Source organism: Mytilus galloprovincialis, chromosome 3, assembly GCF_965363235.1.
Source record: "Mytilus galloprovincialis chromosome 3, xbMytGall1.hap1.1, whole genome shotgun sequence".
NCBI classification, from domain to species: Eukaryota; Metazoa; Mollusca; class Bivalvia; order Mytilida; family Mytilidae; genus Mytilus; species Mytilus galloprovincialis.
The window spans coordinates 70,379,172-70,395,176 of NC_134840.1; the positions used below are offsets into that span (position 1 = coordinate 70,379,172).

At 31.2% G+C, this 16,005-nt stretch overlaps 1 protein-coding gene across 4 annotated transcripts in view; it reads left to right on the plus strand.

Annotated features, from left to right (window-relative positions):
* Window positions 1-16,005, plus strand: part of LOC143068793 (uncharacterized) — a 73,557-nt gene that overhangs the window by 40,033 nt on the left and 17,519 nt on the right. For 3 of the 4 annotated variants that reach the window (XM_076243092.1, XM_076243093.1, XM_076243091.1), the window contains 8 exons: window positions 592-640; window positions 1,176-1,369; window positions 5,935-6,067; window positions 6,465-6,751; window positions 7,845-8,040; window positions 13,180-13,415; window positions 14,977-15,088; window positions 15,690-15,869. In XM_076243092.1, the coding sequence (XP_076099207.1) occupies window positions 592-640; window positions 1,176-1,369; window positions 5,935-6,067; window positions 6,465-6,751; window positions 7,845-8,040; window positions 13,180-13,415; window positions 14,977-15,088; window positions 15,690-15,869 (1,387 nt within the window). The remainder of the gene's footprint in view (window positions 1-591; window positions 641-1,175; window positions 1,370-5,934; window positions 6,068-6,464; window positions 6,752-7,844; window positions 8,041-13,179; window positions 13,416-14,976; window positions 15,089-15,689; window positions 15,870-16,005) is intronic. The other variant, XM_076243094.1, reaches the window with a different exon arrangement.

A 16,005-nucleotide genomic window follows, 5' to 3' on the forward strand; every position in this document is an offset into this window, starting at 1 on the left:
GCTATATGAATGATGGAGCTGTTCTGCAATGTTCGTTAATGTTTTCAAACTCAATATTATCTTATTAGACAACTAGGTGGGAAGTCTTTGACAGATTTATTCGAGCACACCTTCAATTAATGAACATCTGATAAATAATAGCATCAAAACACCTTTTTTCATTTATTTGATTTTATCTTATTGAAATAAAGAATTCATTACATAGTTGGCTGTACTGCTATTTGTACTCACTCCTATACATATGTTTTCCAAAGTACAAAAGTTTCCAATAAAAAAGGAAGATTTTTTTTACCTATAATAACACGAACTGAATATGATTTCCAAATGACGTAATTCTTGTATTAAGATATTTTACAGTATTACTGATTGATTTTTTTAAAAGTTTTTTTCTTTTTAACTTCGACCCGTATAGAATCGATTGCCATGCAGAAAGGGCCAAAAAGATTACTATTCTGTATTTATATCCTAATGAAATTTGAATGAATGAATGAGTGGCACTTTAATCAAAATAAATAACTGAGTTCTTCTTTAGAAACCATATCGAAAACCAGTAGTTTTATACATTTTTTTTTTTTTTGTTTCTTTATACAGCACAAAGGTTGTAAAGTCGCTTGCAGATTTCGAGAAAACGAACCAACGGGTAAGTCCTAATTAAACTCATAATTTTTAGAAAGATACCCCCTTTTATCTTTCCTTTCTTTATTATAATGATTTACACCATTTATGATTTAATCTCTTTTATGTAGTTCCTACACCTATCAGGTCCCTATTTTAAACATCAAATTATCAAATATTATAATTCTTTCGGTAAACTTGACTGCTGGTTTGAAATTTAAGGTGGTACCTAACACTTTAACTAAAATTAATTTGGCTCGTTTAATTTTCTTAAAATTTTGACAAAGTATTTACTTTGACCTTTTGACAAAAATATAAAAATTTCAAAAAATTTGAACCAACCGTTTAATCAGAAAAATTACACTGGTTATATAGCAGTTTGACAAACACTTATTTTGATCATTGAGAAGCTTAATATTCCCTTAACAACGCAACGTAATTAAAACGTTTATCTGATTTTACAGAGTTATCTCCCTGTAATGTTAGGTACCACCTTTTAAGGGGAAAGATGACCATATACAGCACTCAAAACATTCTACTCCAAATTTTCATTCTTTTAGGAAACGTGACTGCTGGCTGGAAATTTAAAGGAAAAGATGCCCATGTACAACGCTTAAAACATTCTCACCAAGTTGAAATAACATGGTCTCGCCCAGAATTGGAACTTCCAAGTACTAAGAACGATTTGATTGTGTATGTCATAATGTTCAGAGACAAGACGGTCAAAATCAAAGACTGGGAGGAAGTCCAGCAAGTAAGTATACAAATGCATGCCATGCTTACTTTTGTTTTCACCTTGTTGGTAAAAGTGTAAAATGTTTTTTTTTATGCCAAATACGTGTGCATTTATGCCAAGTATGTGCACTTAAAATGGATTCCCCTTTTCAGTCGTTGTTCTCCGAAGTCGCAATTCGATTGCCAACATATCCGGGTTTTCTTGATTGTTTTTGTTTTGTATTTGATTTTGATTTGCTTCAGTTTTAATTTTACATTTTTCAGCAGGATTTTTTTTAATGATTTTAAGAACAAAAAGAAAAACTAATACGCATTACTTCAAGGACCAGCATTATTGATCACTTTTTAAAAATATTTAAACATAATAATACCATAAAATTACTAATTTTCCTGATATTTTTTTAGTTCGATCTTTTCAATTGTACTCGTAATTTATTTGGCATGAAAACAGTTGTATATGTATTTTTACTTGCCAACAGCTGAATTTTGTATTTGAAACACTATACAAAATGTTCACGATATTAATCAGCATATTCCATGTTTTAGACTCTTGAAGAAATACAAGCCTTGTCTTATCTTAGATGTGTATTTAAGATTACCGCCATGTAATGGGTTTAAAGATTCAGTACAGGAATTTAGTATATCGAGCATGACTACTATCTTAAAATGACTAGTGCCAAAATACCAGCATATCAACAAAACAAAATTTCCGACATTAAAATTCATTGTTTTATTTTGAATGTTTTCTCGTGGGGGAGGGATCAACTCACATTGTATAGGGAACAAGGATGATCAAAGAACAAATTTGACAAAGCATTTTGTAATATAAATCAGTTAAATGTTTTAAAATGATTAAATATTTAGAGGTTTCATGTTTCAAGGGTTGTTTCATTCAAAGTAATACTAAATTAAATATTCATATAATAGAACCGCCAACCTATTTTTTTTTTTTTTTTTTTCAATTCATTATTACAGAGTGTTTGTACTTCTATTTGTCAAATAAATTTTTAATAGAAAAAATAATATTTAACAATTAATCTCATTGCATCTTTGTATTCATTAGCAACCCCCAGAAATCGTGATTATTTCAATAAAATATTCATGGAATCTTTTTCTACATATTCAAATTGTGCATCCCCTTCCGAGTTTGTTTGGGGTTTTCCTCTCTATGCTCTATGTATTTTTTTCAACTTTTCCGTGTTAGAATTTCATTTGTCATATAAAATGTGTTTTGCGACTGAGGTCTCGTCATGCTTGGAAAATAAAAAATATCGAGTAATTGCTCTTCAGCTTACTACGGTTTGACCTATCTACACGTACTATAGTAAAGTATATTAGTGGTGGAATATGATTTCTCAGCACTTTCAGTGCGAAAATTACATATATACAATGACTATACACGAGAAAATTAGCGTTAAATCAAAGTTTTAAGTTAAAACCCAAATGGTAAAACAGCTTGAAAATGTCAATGTGTTCTTATAGGTCGTATTTTCCTTTTTCTCAGGTTGATTCATCTATTGCACATCATTTGTTCCTACAAAAACTTGTTAATAATTAACCACCCGTTACTGAACGCACCCGGATTCTATTTTCAAAAGTTGATTACCTAAAATCGTTAGGACTTAAATACAATAATGGAAGCAGAAGTTACTGTGATGTTAGTATTGAACAAGGAAATGAGTTCCCTTGAGATCTATCCATGTTATCCAGTCAAATGTAACGAGAATGATGATTTTGTATTAATTAGAAACAAAAAAAAACTTAGTAAATTCTGCGTCCTACGCAGCGATATAGTTCTGTCTGATTTTCTATTATGATGTATGCAAGTGTGATATTTAGGGTAATAATTTCTTGGTAGATGTTTTTATTTACATACTATAAATCTGCCAGAGCAATAATCCAACGTTAATCCTTGGCATTCTCCCACAGTGGTATATTATTAGATTTTACCAGATGCCCAAACCACTTGCTTTGTTTAATAACATTGTAAGGGGATAAGTATCTGGATTTGCATTGATGAGTTTAGATACATCGATAGAGAAATTATACGCTAAAGTAGCATTGCAGGTATACGTACAATATGGAAAATGTGTAATGTCTAGTAATAAAAATTCCATTTATGTTTACTTTTCATTATGTCCTAACCATTTATTCTTGGCAGAAACATTAGAAAATCGTTTTCCCTAATACACATGCAGCAACAATCAATTAGTGTTTCATATAACGACGCAACTTCTTAAATCAAAGTGCCTATAAAAATGAGGCATACATAAAAAGAAAAATGCCAAGCTTGCAACAAATGTCTATGTCGTAACAGGTTCACTATTATTAATAGTTATATAAATTTTTATCAGTTTTCAAAATGCAGAAATTGAAAAGGAAATATTTATTTTAAATGCCTCATTTCTGCCGTATGTTTTAATATCCGTTTCATGTCATTACTTCTCTGTAGATTTTTTTTTTTTTTTGGGGGGGGGGGGGGGGGGGTGAAATTGGTTCCTTCTTGGAGATCAAAATGGATACTTTATGCTCAGAGCCTTCCGGTCTGTCATTTGGGTCGTTTCGTCGTTGGTTTGCTGTCTTATTGGCGGTTATTGAACCTTCATCTCCTTTTACTTGTAATCGCTAAACCTATCGATTCAAATTTCATCTTTTGCAACCGTGCAAATTACCATGGACGTAGTACTTTTGTTGTAGTTTTTCTCAAACGATTTGATAGGAAGCTGCTTCTATCATTTTGAGTTTCTTGTGCCAAGATTGTAAAAAATGACGAGTTTGATTATCATGTAATCATCGAAGCATGGTAGTATCACAGGAGCTTTGTGATTTATACATCATTAATTCTACAGATTATCGATGTTCAACCAATTTGTATTTGAAACCAAGCGTGCTATATCTCTATAACCGACACAGCTAGATACCAACGGACCATTTGTCGATAAAACGAAAGTAAAAATAATGAAAGACATGTTCGGAACATTAAAGAAAGTAATTTTTACCTTTGTTAATTATTTTTACTATAATGTACTGAGTTACTTTTTGTTTGTCTTAGTACATTGCAATTCGTCATAGTGATAGACGTTTGTTAGTCAGTAATCTTAATCACCGATTCTGCATGACATGAAGTTTCTTTGAAGTGACATTGTTCTGCAATGATAAAAAACAAAAAGTCTACTAACATAATGAGATTCTTGGATAATTTTTTTGTTGTTCTTTTGCGTTTGTTCTGCTGCTCGACCTAAAAACCGAAAATCTTACTCAGTAACTAAGAATGCTTTGTCCATAAAACAAACAGACACATTATTAGATCCTCAAATTTAGATTTACGCTGTGATGTTTCAGTTAAATAGATTAACTGAGTCAAATATGTTATCCAATCAGTTTTGTGTGAATCTACGATGACAGCATTCTCATTAAGTTTGGAATGAAGGGCATGTTAATAAGAAATAACTTTGATAACTTTGACCTATTCAATTATTTTGATAGATGTACATTTAGACCGCAACGTTCCCCAGATTTCAGAGAAAAAAGGCAATCTTATCTTATAACATTTCCTTGGTTTCTATAAATAGAACATTTTGTTTCCTGTAGTTATGCACCCTATATTTGAGAATAAAAATGTGAAGTAACTTAAGTTACTTTACAGACGATAAGAAATAGTTCCCTTAGAAATTATTTCTCCTGAAAAAAATGAACAATTGCAACCAAACTAGACCTACGCATTCCCAAATGTGATAACTTTCTGCTCTTTATTAACAATACTTAGAGGTTTAAAATTTATCGGTTCAAACAAGCTTATTTTTTACAGTTGTTCAGTATCATTGTCTATTCTAGCGGGGGCTCATTTGTTGCTTATATTTCTATCAGATACGTATTGAAAATGAAATGGTCTAGTCAAATAAACAATGTCCCTAAGTTAATCCTATCCCTTTATTCCATCTTCTCTGAATTAATAGAAGGCATGAACGCCAGTTGATCAATGTCCACCCCCAGTTGTTATTCGTGTGTTCCATGAACCGTTCGAGGTTAAAAGTAAAAGCATCGCCCCTTATTTTACAACGTAAAATGTATAAAACACAGCAGATACATAAAAAATATACAAAGTCAATTTTCAAAAATAAGCAACAGACGGTATCGATAAGTTTTTATTTGTTAATTGTGCGAAAATAAGTAAAATACAATATCAATAATTATCGATTCGTTAATTGTTAAAAAATAAATAGCATACAATATCAATAAGTATCGATTCGTAAATAATTGTTTAAAGATAAACACCATTCAATATCGATACCGTATATAAGTACCGATTCGTAATTGTTTAAAAATAAGCAACATTCAAGATCAATCAGTTTCGATTCGTAAAAGTGCAAAGATAAACAACATTCAATATCGATAAGTACCGATTCGTAATTATTAAAAAATAAGCAACATTCAGTATCGATAAGTATGGATTTAGATATTCTTTTCATGTCCCTATATAGATCATAAGCTCGAAGGGCGAGTGTATTAAAACTTCTTTGTGAAAATGAATTCATGAAAAGCTTCATATTAACACAATAAACATAGCGTTATTTTCTTTTACAGACATCATCTCAGGAAGTACTTTTAGAGCAAGATTCTCTTCCTATACTTCCGGAGTTCTGGTTGATGGCGGTCAGTGAAAACGGTACTATTGCTGAAATTAAATTTGACATGGATTCATCACCGATAGTTCAAGGTAATTATCAGTTTACTTTTTTTCAAAACTCTAAAGTTCTTAAAAAAAGTGCGATTTTTCATTAAATTATTCTAAAGTTAACTTTATAGCCACTGTTTTCAGATTAAGTGAATGGGCTGAAATTTCCAATATATTTCTATCTAAATGTTTGGATTTAATCATCAGGGTCAGATCCAGAATTTTTAAATGGGGGTAGAATTTCCAAAATGTGAATAAATACTGACGAGCGGAGCGAAACAAATTATTTTCTGGACAGTTTTATGCTTAAAAAATATCATTCAATCAAAGGTTGGCGGTCTCTATATCCACTCTGACACAACAACCAATCATGAAATGACAATTGGAAAATACTTTCCCTCACCATGAAATATTTACGGAATTCGTTTGTTTATTGCAGTTATTACTCCGGCTGTTGTCTTTCCTCTAAAAATAAAGCAACCAGTACAAATTTCAAGCGACTCACCATTGACTGTAAACGTTACTCTACAAGAGGATACCAAAACTGGAATTCTTTCAGCACTAGTCGAGTGGGACCATCCACCCATCTTCACCAGTAAACGTGTTATTTTGTATGATATTCACTTGTTATTTACTGACTGCAACAATGTTTATGAAACATCTCCAACATGCCTGAAAACACCAGAACAATATGCACATACTGTTGGGTTTAGAGATACATTAAAGGTAAGTTTTATTTTGTAATATTGTCAACTTTAACTTGAAAATTTGTAATACTGTAATTGTAAGATTGTGTATAAAGGTTTTTTTATGGCAGTATACTTGGATATAAAAGCTAATTTGGTCATTACAACATTAGAAATTTCATTAAGGCAATTAGGTTTTCCATTACGTCAATCGAACACACAATTTAAGTATATTTCATTCTTTAATGAAAGAATCCTTACTATTAAAATTTGCATGTCAAATGTAATTTGAATTTTAATGTTCATTACTGAATGTGTATTCGTGCGTTTGCACTGACTTGGGACATTTTGAAAAACCAGATGAAGCAGAACTTTTTTAACTAAGGTTTTGGTTTTCCATGTTTTTCGATTTTGTCTAAGATTTAGCCTTTCAGCTGTTGATTTGAGCTCCACTGATAAGTCTTATGTATATAGATAAAATGCAGTGATGCTTACCAAATTATAAACCTGATTATCTCTGAAGGGGCGTTTCTAAAAATAACTATTTAAAGTTCGATAATTTTAAAAGAGAGGCGAAAGAAATCAAAGGAAAACAAAAACTCATTAATATATTTTGGATCATAAAGATATCTTAACTTTTTTGGGGAAAATCAGGTTGACCTTAGACGTTTATGGTTCATTGATTTCTTCATTTCCATCGTGTTGGTGTTACCACTGCGTTTACATCTTTCGGCACTAGAGTTTTAAGGTGGTACCCAACACCTTAACTAAAATTAATTTGGCTCGTTTAATTTTCATAAAATTTTGACAAAGTATTTACTTTGACCCTTTGACAAAAATATAAAAATTTCAAAAAATTTAAACCAACCGTTTTATCAGAAAAAAATACACTGGTTATATAGCAGTTCGACAAACACTTATTTTGATCATCGAGATGCTTAATATTCCCTAAACAACACAACGTAATTAAAACGTTTAGCTGATTTTACAGAGTTATCTCCCTCTAGTGTTAGGTACCACCTTTTTGCCATATACTGCTTGTGGTAATTGGGAAATTATAAAGCGTAACATGCTATAGTCAAATGCAAATTGTTAATAAAAAAAAAATAAAAATGATTACTTTTGCTTTACAGCCTCATTATAAGCTGGACAAATTGCTGTATAATTCCTACTATCACCTAGAAGTTCAAATGAATGATGATTGGTATGGAAATGTGGAATTCCGTACTGTAGAATGTCCAAATGTTGACACAAAAACTTACACAGTATGTCCAAGTGTAATTACAGCCAATAATAATGAGAGTGAAACAGAAGAGGATTATGAACATGGTAAGCGTAGGTTTTATGTCTCTTTTTGAATCAGTCTTACATGATACACAAATTTATATATTAATAGTTATGAAGATGTGGTTTTAAAGCTATCAATTGACTAAAGGACAAACTTGTGAACAATTTCAAATTACTTAACGGCTTTTCACAATGAGCAAAGCCAATATCGTATGGTACTAAAAACAAACCTATTTAGCTATAACAGTTCTCGGTTTGGTCAATATGAAACCATTCAATAGAGAAAAAACAACCAGAGGCGGATGAATAAGGGGGACAAGGATGTCCGGGCCCGATTATGCAGCTGGTATTTATATTTACCGGTTCCAGTTCAAACTTTGTCTTTTTTAAAATCATGGAACCGCATCTGACAACAACCTGATTTATTTTACAAAACTGGACGAAAAACAAACATGTCACACTGCAACCAATGACAACCACTGGATAACATCTTGGATAGGCCAACCATTTATCTCATGATTAAGTGAAATGCGAAGACCAGCTTACTAAATATTAGATCACAGTCTCAAAGACCATGCATTTGAGTGATTATTACCGATTTATGTCCATAGATAAACTGCTAGAAATTGCTAGCGATCGATTACCCATTATATAGCTACAAAAAGAGTTATAAAATGGTAGTTTGGTTGCCTTTTTATATAGTTTTAATAATTGTCAAATTGGTAAACTGTTTTCTTGGACTGCACTTTTTCCGGACTGCCAAAAATTTTGCTACATAATAATCCCCAGCGACCATAAGAGGCGATTTCTATTCCACTTTAGAATAGCTTACATAGTTTTCTTCTTGTGGGAAACAACCAATAACCAGTTAGTCAGTATAGATGCACTGGTCCAATTGATCAATATTATGTATTATTCTTAGTGATAGATTTAAACGATTACCTACTTAACACTTTTTGATGTTTTACATGCAACATCGAACTCCTTAATTTAGATCATATCGTTAAAAATGTATGCTAAAGAACGAAAATATGTCTGAGATTCTGCGAGAAAATATCTAAGCCTTCAGTGTTAAAATGTGTTAATGATCGATTTAATAGTTTTGTACGATAAATCATAAATCATATAACAATATTATTTCCAATAAAAACAGCTATTTAACAAACTTTAGGTTTTGCGATATTAAGAATTTTAATGAAATGTTATATATGTTTAGAGCTGCATTTTGAATCAATCGACTTACATGTGTGAAAATAATTCAGAATTGTATAGAATGCACGTAAAATGTTTGATTAATTAAGGATGTACTTAGGTGAGGTTAGGTGAAAATTAAGAAATTAAGAAATTAAAATTGATACTATAAGCTGGTAAAGCATCAATTAAGGATAAAGATAAGCTAAAAATATTCATAGGTCATGAACCTCCTTTTCGAGATATTTGAGATTTAAAATATGGCGGGAAAGGCTGACTCGGACTTTTACCTTATATTTGCATTGTATTATTTGTGTCTCAAAACAGAAGAAAGAAAATCAAGAATCTTCTAAAATTTTGGTAAATGACCTTTCATGAGCTATTAAGTCTTATATGAAAAAATAAATGGGTGTTATAAAAATACCAAAGAGTCCGAACATTTTACACAAATTCCAAAACCTCACCTAAGTACATCCTTAAATTGCAATTTCTTTAATACCTGTTTTACAAAAGTTGGTTAAAATTGACGCTTTATACGTTATGCCCGTTTTTATGGGTTGAAAAATTAGGTCACAATGTTGATTTGGTAACTCAAAATCATGAATTACTAAAATAAATATAAAGAGAAAAACACTTACAAGGAAGGAGCTAAACGTCGTCAAAACCTCACGCTACAAACTCATAGCTTTTAACTTGTCACTCAAATTATTTTTTATACAGTAAAATAGGAAACCATCACCTATATAAGTTCTATATAATTCAATGATTTATTGGTTTATCCACTATAATAGTAGTATCAAACAATGTTCAGCCAAAGTTCAAAGTAATGAAATATGAAAAGCACAATTTTAAGCGCAAGAAATATCTTTTTTATGGATCTTTTTATGTGCATGCATTTTTTTGAATATCTTTTTTCATAATTTTTATTATTGATGAAATCTCTTGAACATTAGTGTTCTTTGTATTCAGATACATGTAAATAGGGAAATATAGTTGCATACATGTATTTTATAAAAATCCGAAAGACCACCCAATTGCATGTACATTGTTTTACGTGACCTCTGTACTTAAGATTTATGCATCATAAAAAGGTCAAAGCCATATGATAATATCACATGATAAATCATTACAATAATGATCTCTCGATTGCATCGTGACTACGATAACAATTTATATTTTAATGTAGTTTGGATTGTGATAAATGCACGTTACCACCAGGTTGCCAAAAGAGCAACGATCTGAAACTGAACATTGATAGAAGAGGTTGTATCTTTTTAAGAGTTGATGAATAATCTTTAAGATGATTATCGGGGATTAACCCTTTAACTTCTTTGATGTTTTTATTTGATGAAAACAGGATCTAACTTGTTAATCTAATGACAATGATATTAACTTAAAGAGTGATAATTTTCCACGTTTTTACAGACGACAAGCACCTGCTACAGGAAATATAAATTAGAACAAATGAAGAAAGAAACAAAAAACAAGTCTGCCAAGCCTTTGAATCGTGCATAAATACGATAAATATAAAAACGAAGCTTTTCATCCTTTTTCTTTGAACAATGCATATAATGTCATCTGGTTTGTACTTTTTAATTCCACTAGCTTAACATTTTAACTTTTTCGTTCATGTAGACCAGTTCTTCCATATTGCTCTAAACCTCTTATACAACTGTTATCTTACATGGCCGTGGTGGATGCTATCTCTCGCCACTATTTTGAATTATTCTGTGAATCTTTTAAACATCTCCTTGTTTATTCCTCGAATGAAGGGTGTTTTCTCTTTCTCAGTCATATTTTACATCTAACCTATAAACTTACATGAGCAGAATGTTATCTCGTATCGCTGTTTTCCCATACGAACGAAGGGAATCTTCCTGTTATCCCTTGAATGAAGGCTGTTGTCTTTTTCTAGTATTTTACATCCATCTGTTTATATCATAGGCATAGAATACTATCGGTGTGTTTTGTTCTCTCCATCTTACTGATAGAAAATGTTCTTTTTTTTTTGTTCTGTCTAGCATTTCTCCATCTTACTGATAGAAAATGTACTTTTTTGTTCTGCCTAGCATTTCATCTGCGTGCTAATTTTATCGATTGTACAAAAGTTTAGCGTAACATTGCTATCATTCGGCTCCATGATAGTTATTCTAACTAATATCCAGTGCTTAAAAGAAATTTTTCGACTCAAAACTGTGAAATGTTTTTGTCAATGTTTTAACTAATACTAGCGCCCCCTATTTATGTGTGTGTGTCGTGTTTATGTTAACTATTTGTTTATATAAAGTTTATACTGTTTTTAAACTTTTTATCTTTTTATATGTGGTTTTGAAAGGGATGAATGGTGTATAAAATTAAATTCGGTATTGTGTAGTTTTGCATTTCTCTATTTTGATGTGATTAGTATATACAGGATGTGTTTTGAAAACATCCATTCCTCGTATGTTTCAAAAAACCGTAATATCGGCATGTCTGATAAGAATTGACCGGAACAAAGTGGCTCTCCTGTTTTAATCTTCATTGTTTCAATGCTTAAATTGCTGTTATTTGGAAGAAGTAAATAACATAATTTAGCGTATGAGCACCGAAAACGTAGAAACGTCCTGAATATGCATGATATATTTGCAACTAGACGTTAAATTACATTTATTTTGAAAATCATTCTTGCGTTTATAGCCTTGTTATTATTTGAACCACAGGTTATTCTTATTATTGTGTTATTTTTGTTGTCGTCACAAACATTTCTATTAGTTTGATCAGAATGATCTTAAGTCTATATAGCAGCAATGTATTTTATTGAGAATAGAATGAAACAAGTACTGTAAGCATCTTGGTGCTTTAGGAGCTCGTCACAAACGATTTTATCAGTTTGATCTGCTATCTTTACTGTATAGCAGTGTATTTTATTGAGAATGTGATGGAACCGCGCCAATTAAACAATATCATTACAAATGCGTAACAATTACGGTGGAGAGACGACAATCTTGTTGTTATTACCTAATCAAACTTTGTGAAGACAAAATATACTAATTACAACCAAACTGCCTACATGAAGAGTAGATGATTGCTACTTTGTGTACGCATTTTTTTAATAATTAGATATTATGCAGAATATTTTAATAAAAGCTTGTCTTTGATCTAATTTATTACACTGACGTATCACAGTATCGGTATTCGGTTGTTTAATTGATTATTCAGTATCGCTTGTTAATTTCATTGGCCGAATTCCATCCTGCCTCCAAACATCATGAATTATAGTGGAACTTTTTCTCTGCAAGATTAGTTCATTTATTTCTTTGAAAGTTTTATGAAAAACGTTTGAATACTTACGAAATTACGTGCCAACATTCATCTAACTAACTACTGACTAAAAATATTTAGTTATAACAGACATCACAACATCAGAAGCACGTTTTCCTCTAGTTGAATCCTATTGAAAAATTCAAATATTCAGCCATATATTGTTTGACATTTTGGTGTACCATTTTAATTTCTTGTTGGTCTATCTATGCTTTGGTGTTTGTACAAGGAAAAACTGGATAAAACAAAAAGACGTTCATGGAATAATTTCCTTCCTTAAGCCCATTCCTTGATTATTTTGATAATACATAATATCGAGTTTTGTTGAAGTATATATTGCTTACACTTAAAGTTTTTAGTATTTATCAAAATCTATCTTATTCAAAATATAAACCACTAATTTCGTTATTCTCATATGAGATATATATATAAAAGCACAAGAGTTGTTATAGATCTGAATTTTAATCATATTGTTTCCTAGTGGTGCGAATGTTTGTACCGTAATCATCCATCGACTATTTTTTACAAAAATACTCGATTTAAAATGATCTCAATTTATACCACTTTTAAGTTTTTGTGAAAGAGCCACTAGATTGCATCGGTCTTCGTAATGAGTCAAATTTAGAATATTAATTTTTGTTTCAATTTTCACAAACTCTTTTCAACGCACATTTATCATTATATTTCCAGAACCAATTGATATAATGGAATGGGGAATTGTACTACGGAACTGGAAGTGTAACAAGCACACTGGGACAGTATCTGTATTGTTAGCATGGAACGTCCCATTCAATCATTCTGCTGTCTCGTCTTACACAATAAGCTGCATCATCAACGACGTCTCCGACATTCCAGCTATAGTCCGGAAAACAAATAAAACCGAAGAATGGTTTGATTTGGATGAAAATACTGAATATCGAATAGAGGTAAAATATTTGTGTATAATAATACGTTAGATGGCAATAGACTAAAACGGTTTATTTTTCATTATTTTATAACCAATTCATATACAAAATGTATATACAAACCCAACGGTATATACTTATAATCATGTTCTTGATTGAAATGTTTCCGTCGTCAGATATTTGTTATACACCATTAAATACATATTTTCCCTGAAATTGTGAAAACTAAAAAAAATCTTAATTATTGTTATCAATGTTTTTGAATGCTGTAGATGGACTATAATTTCATATTTGTTACGGATAAATCGATGAAAAGTCGGTTAAAGTTATAATATAAGCAAAAATTGGTACTATGAAAATACATATGGTTATTTTATTTCTTAATGTTTGTGTAACTATCTATATGGTATACAAATATACTAAGAGTGCATTTGTTTCTAACCCGAAATTTTGTCATCGATGACTATCGTTTAGTAAACGTTAAGCTGCTAGAAACAAATACATCGTTTAATAAACTTTATCGACCCCGCATAGTCAGACAGAATAGATTACACTCACGCACTGTAAACAAACAGGTAAAAGTACGGGAAATAAATAACCAGGGGTGGTGTTCTCGAAGCTATCTTAGGATTAGGACGTGTCCTAAGACCATCTTATGACTAGTCTTTGTCCTAAGTCGTGTTCTCGAAGCTCTCCTAACTTACGATATATCACATTTTTCGTCCTAACTTTAGGACACCTAATTAGGTGTCTTAAGATCATCATATCTTCATCCTAACTTTGTGCATACTTTTTTCTCATTGTTTACGTGAAGATGAACGTGAAAAGAAACGCACGATCGGTTATTAACTCGTATAAAGAATTTGTGCATGATTTTAAACTTTGAATTCGTGTTTTTACGATACGATGACACTACGAATTCAATATTCTCATTTCAAAACAAATTGTTTTACAGTTTATATCAAAATCCTATTTGATATTATTTTATAATTACATTTGAAATCATGCATTTAATTAAATACATGTTATCACAAAATTTTATAAACAATTTTATTAATTGGTTTCGTCTCTAATAAATGTTTTATCAAACAATTACTTTAACTATTTAGACTTTCGCACATAGGATATGTTTAGGACGTCCTAACATAAGATGCGTTTGAGATAATTTCGAGACGCAACTTAAGAGTGTTCTAAGTCGATCCTATGTCCATCCTAAAATCGGTCTTATCTATGACTTAGGACGAATCTTAGGATACTTTCGAGAACACCACCCCAGGACTTTGCGAAAACAACACGTACGTGCTCGTAAATATTTAAACGACAGATGCAGAAACAAATTTATCGTTTACACGTCTCAACGATAAACGATCAACAACTACGCGACTATTTTGCGCGTACATCGTTTATGTGAACGATGTCAACGTTGACCAAAAAATGTAAGAAACAAAATGGATTAAACGACTACGCGCGTAATCGTTTACATCGTTTAGGTTAGAAACAAATGCGCTCTTAATTTTGCCGTATTTTATATAAAAAAAATGTTTCTATATTTTTTTCTATTGTATCAATTTTATTAACCTAGGGTGTAGCTATATACCAACGTAATGGAAGACGTGATGCAATCCAAAGTGATATCAGACGTCTCAACACTACAATGTGTGCTATTAAAGCTGAAAGCGTCAAATCGAGAAAAGGTAAGCTCGTTCAACAAACATCTTTTTGTCAAAGCTACATTTAATCGCATGTAGAGTATCTAGTCAAAATATCAAAATGGCTCAAACTATACTTCAGTGTAGACAGTGTAGTTCCAAAGCTTGTAGCCAAGAAAATCCATAATGGTCCAGGAACATTCTTCTGGAATTTATCGTATTTATTAAGTTTGAATTTACCATGATCATCCCCCAATGTTTTGTCTTTTCAAATCATTTTTATTTCCATTATTATTCTCTATCTACATGATAACTCATATAACAAATAAACCCATTAATAGTACATGGTAATTATTTCCCAAAGGGTAAAAATAAAAAAACTTTTTTTAAAGTTGCCACAATAACTTAAGCCGTTAGTTTTCTCGTTTGAATATTTTTACATTTGTGCTGATTTCGGGGCCTTTTAAAGCTGACTACGCGGTAGGGGCTTGGCTCATTGTTGAAGTCCGTACAGTGACCTATAGCTGTTTAATTTCTGTGTCATTTGGTCTCTTATGTATATTTGTCTCATTGGCAATCATACCACATCTTCCTTTTTATATATATTTTAATGATGCCCGTTGTATTTTTATATTCTACATTTTAGTTACAGATGCAGACTGGAAGAATATTGATAAAATAATTGTTGGAATTACTTGTGTCGCTAGTGTCATTCTCCTTGGATTAATTATTCTCTTCATTTATAAGAAGAGACATACATTCAAAGATATCATCATTACCAAACCAGCAGTTGCCAAGAGCAACAGTTACAAGTCTAACGTCGGATGTAAGTATTCCGGAGGTCGAATTTGTGTCCGTTTTTGGTTTCGTTAATTATCTCGACAAATATTTTTCGCCATTTCTATGACATACAAATAAAAAACATATATTTATATTCTTAAATAGGCCGTACAGTGAACTAT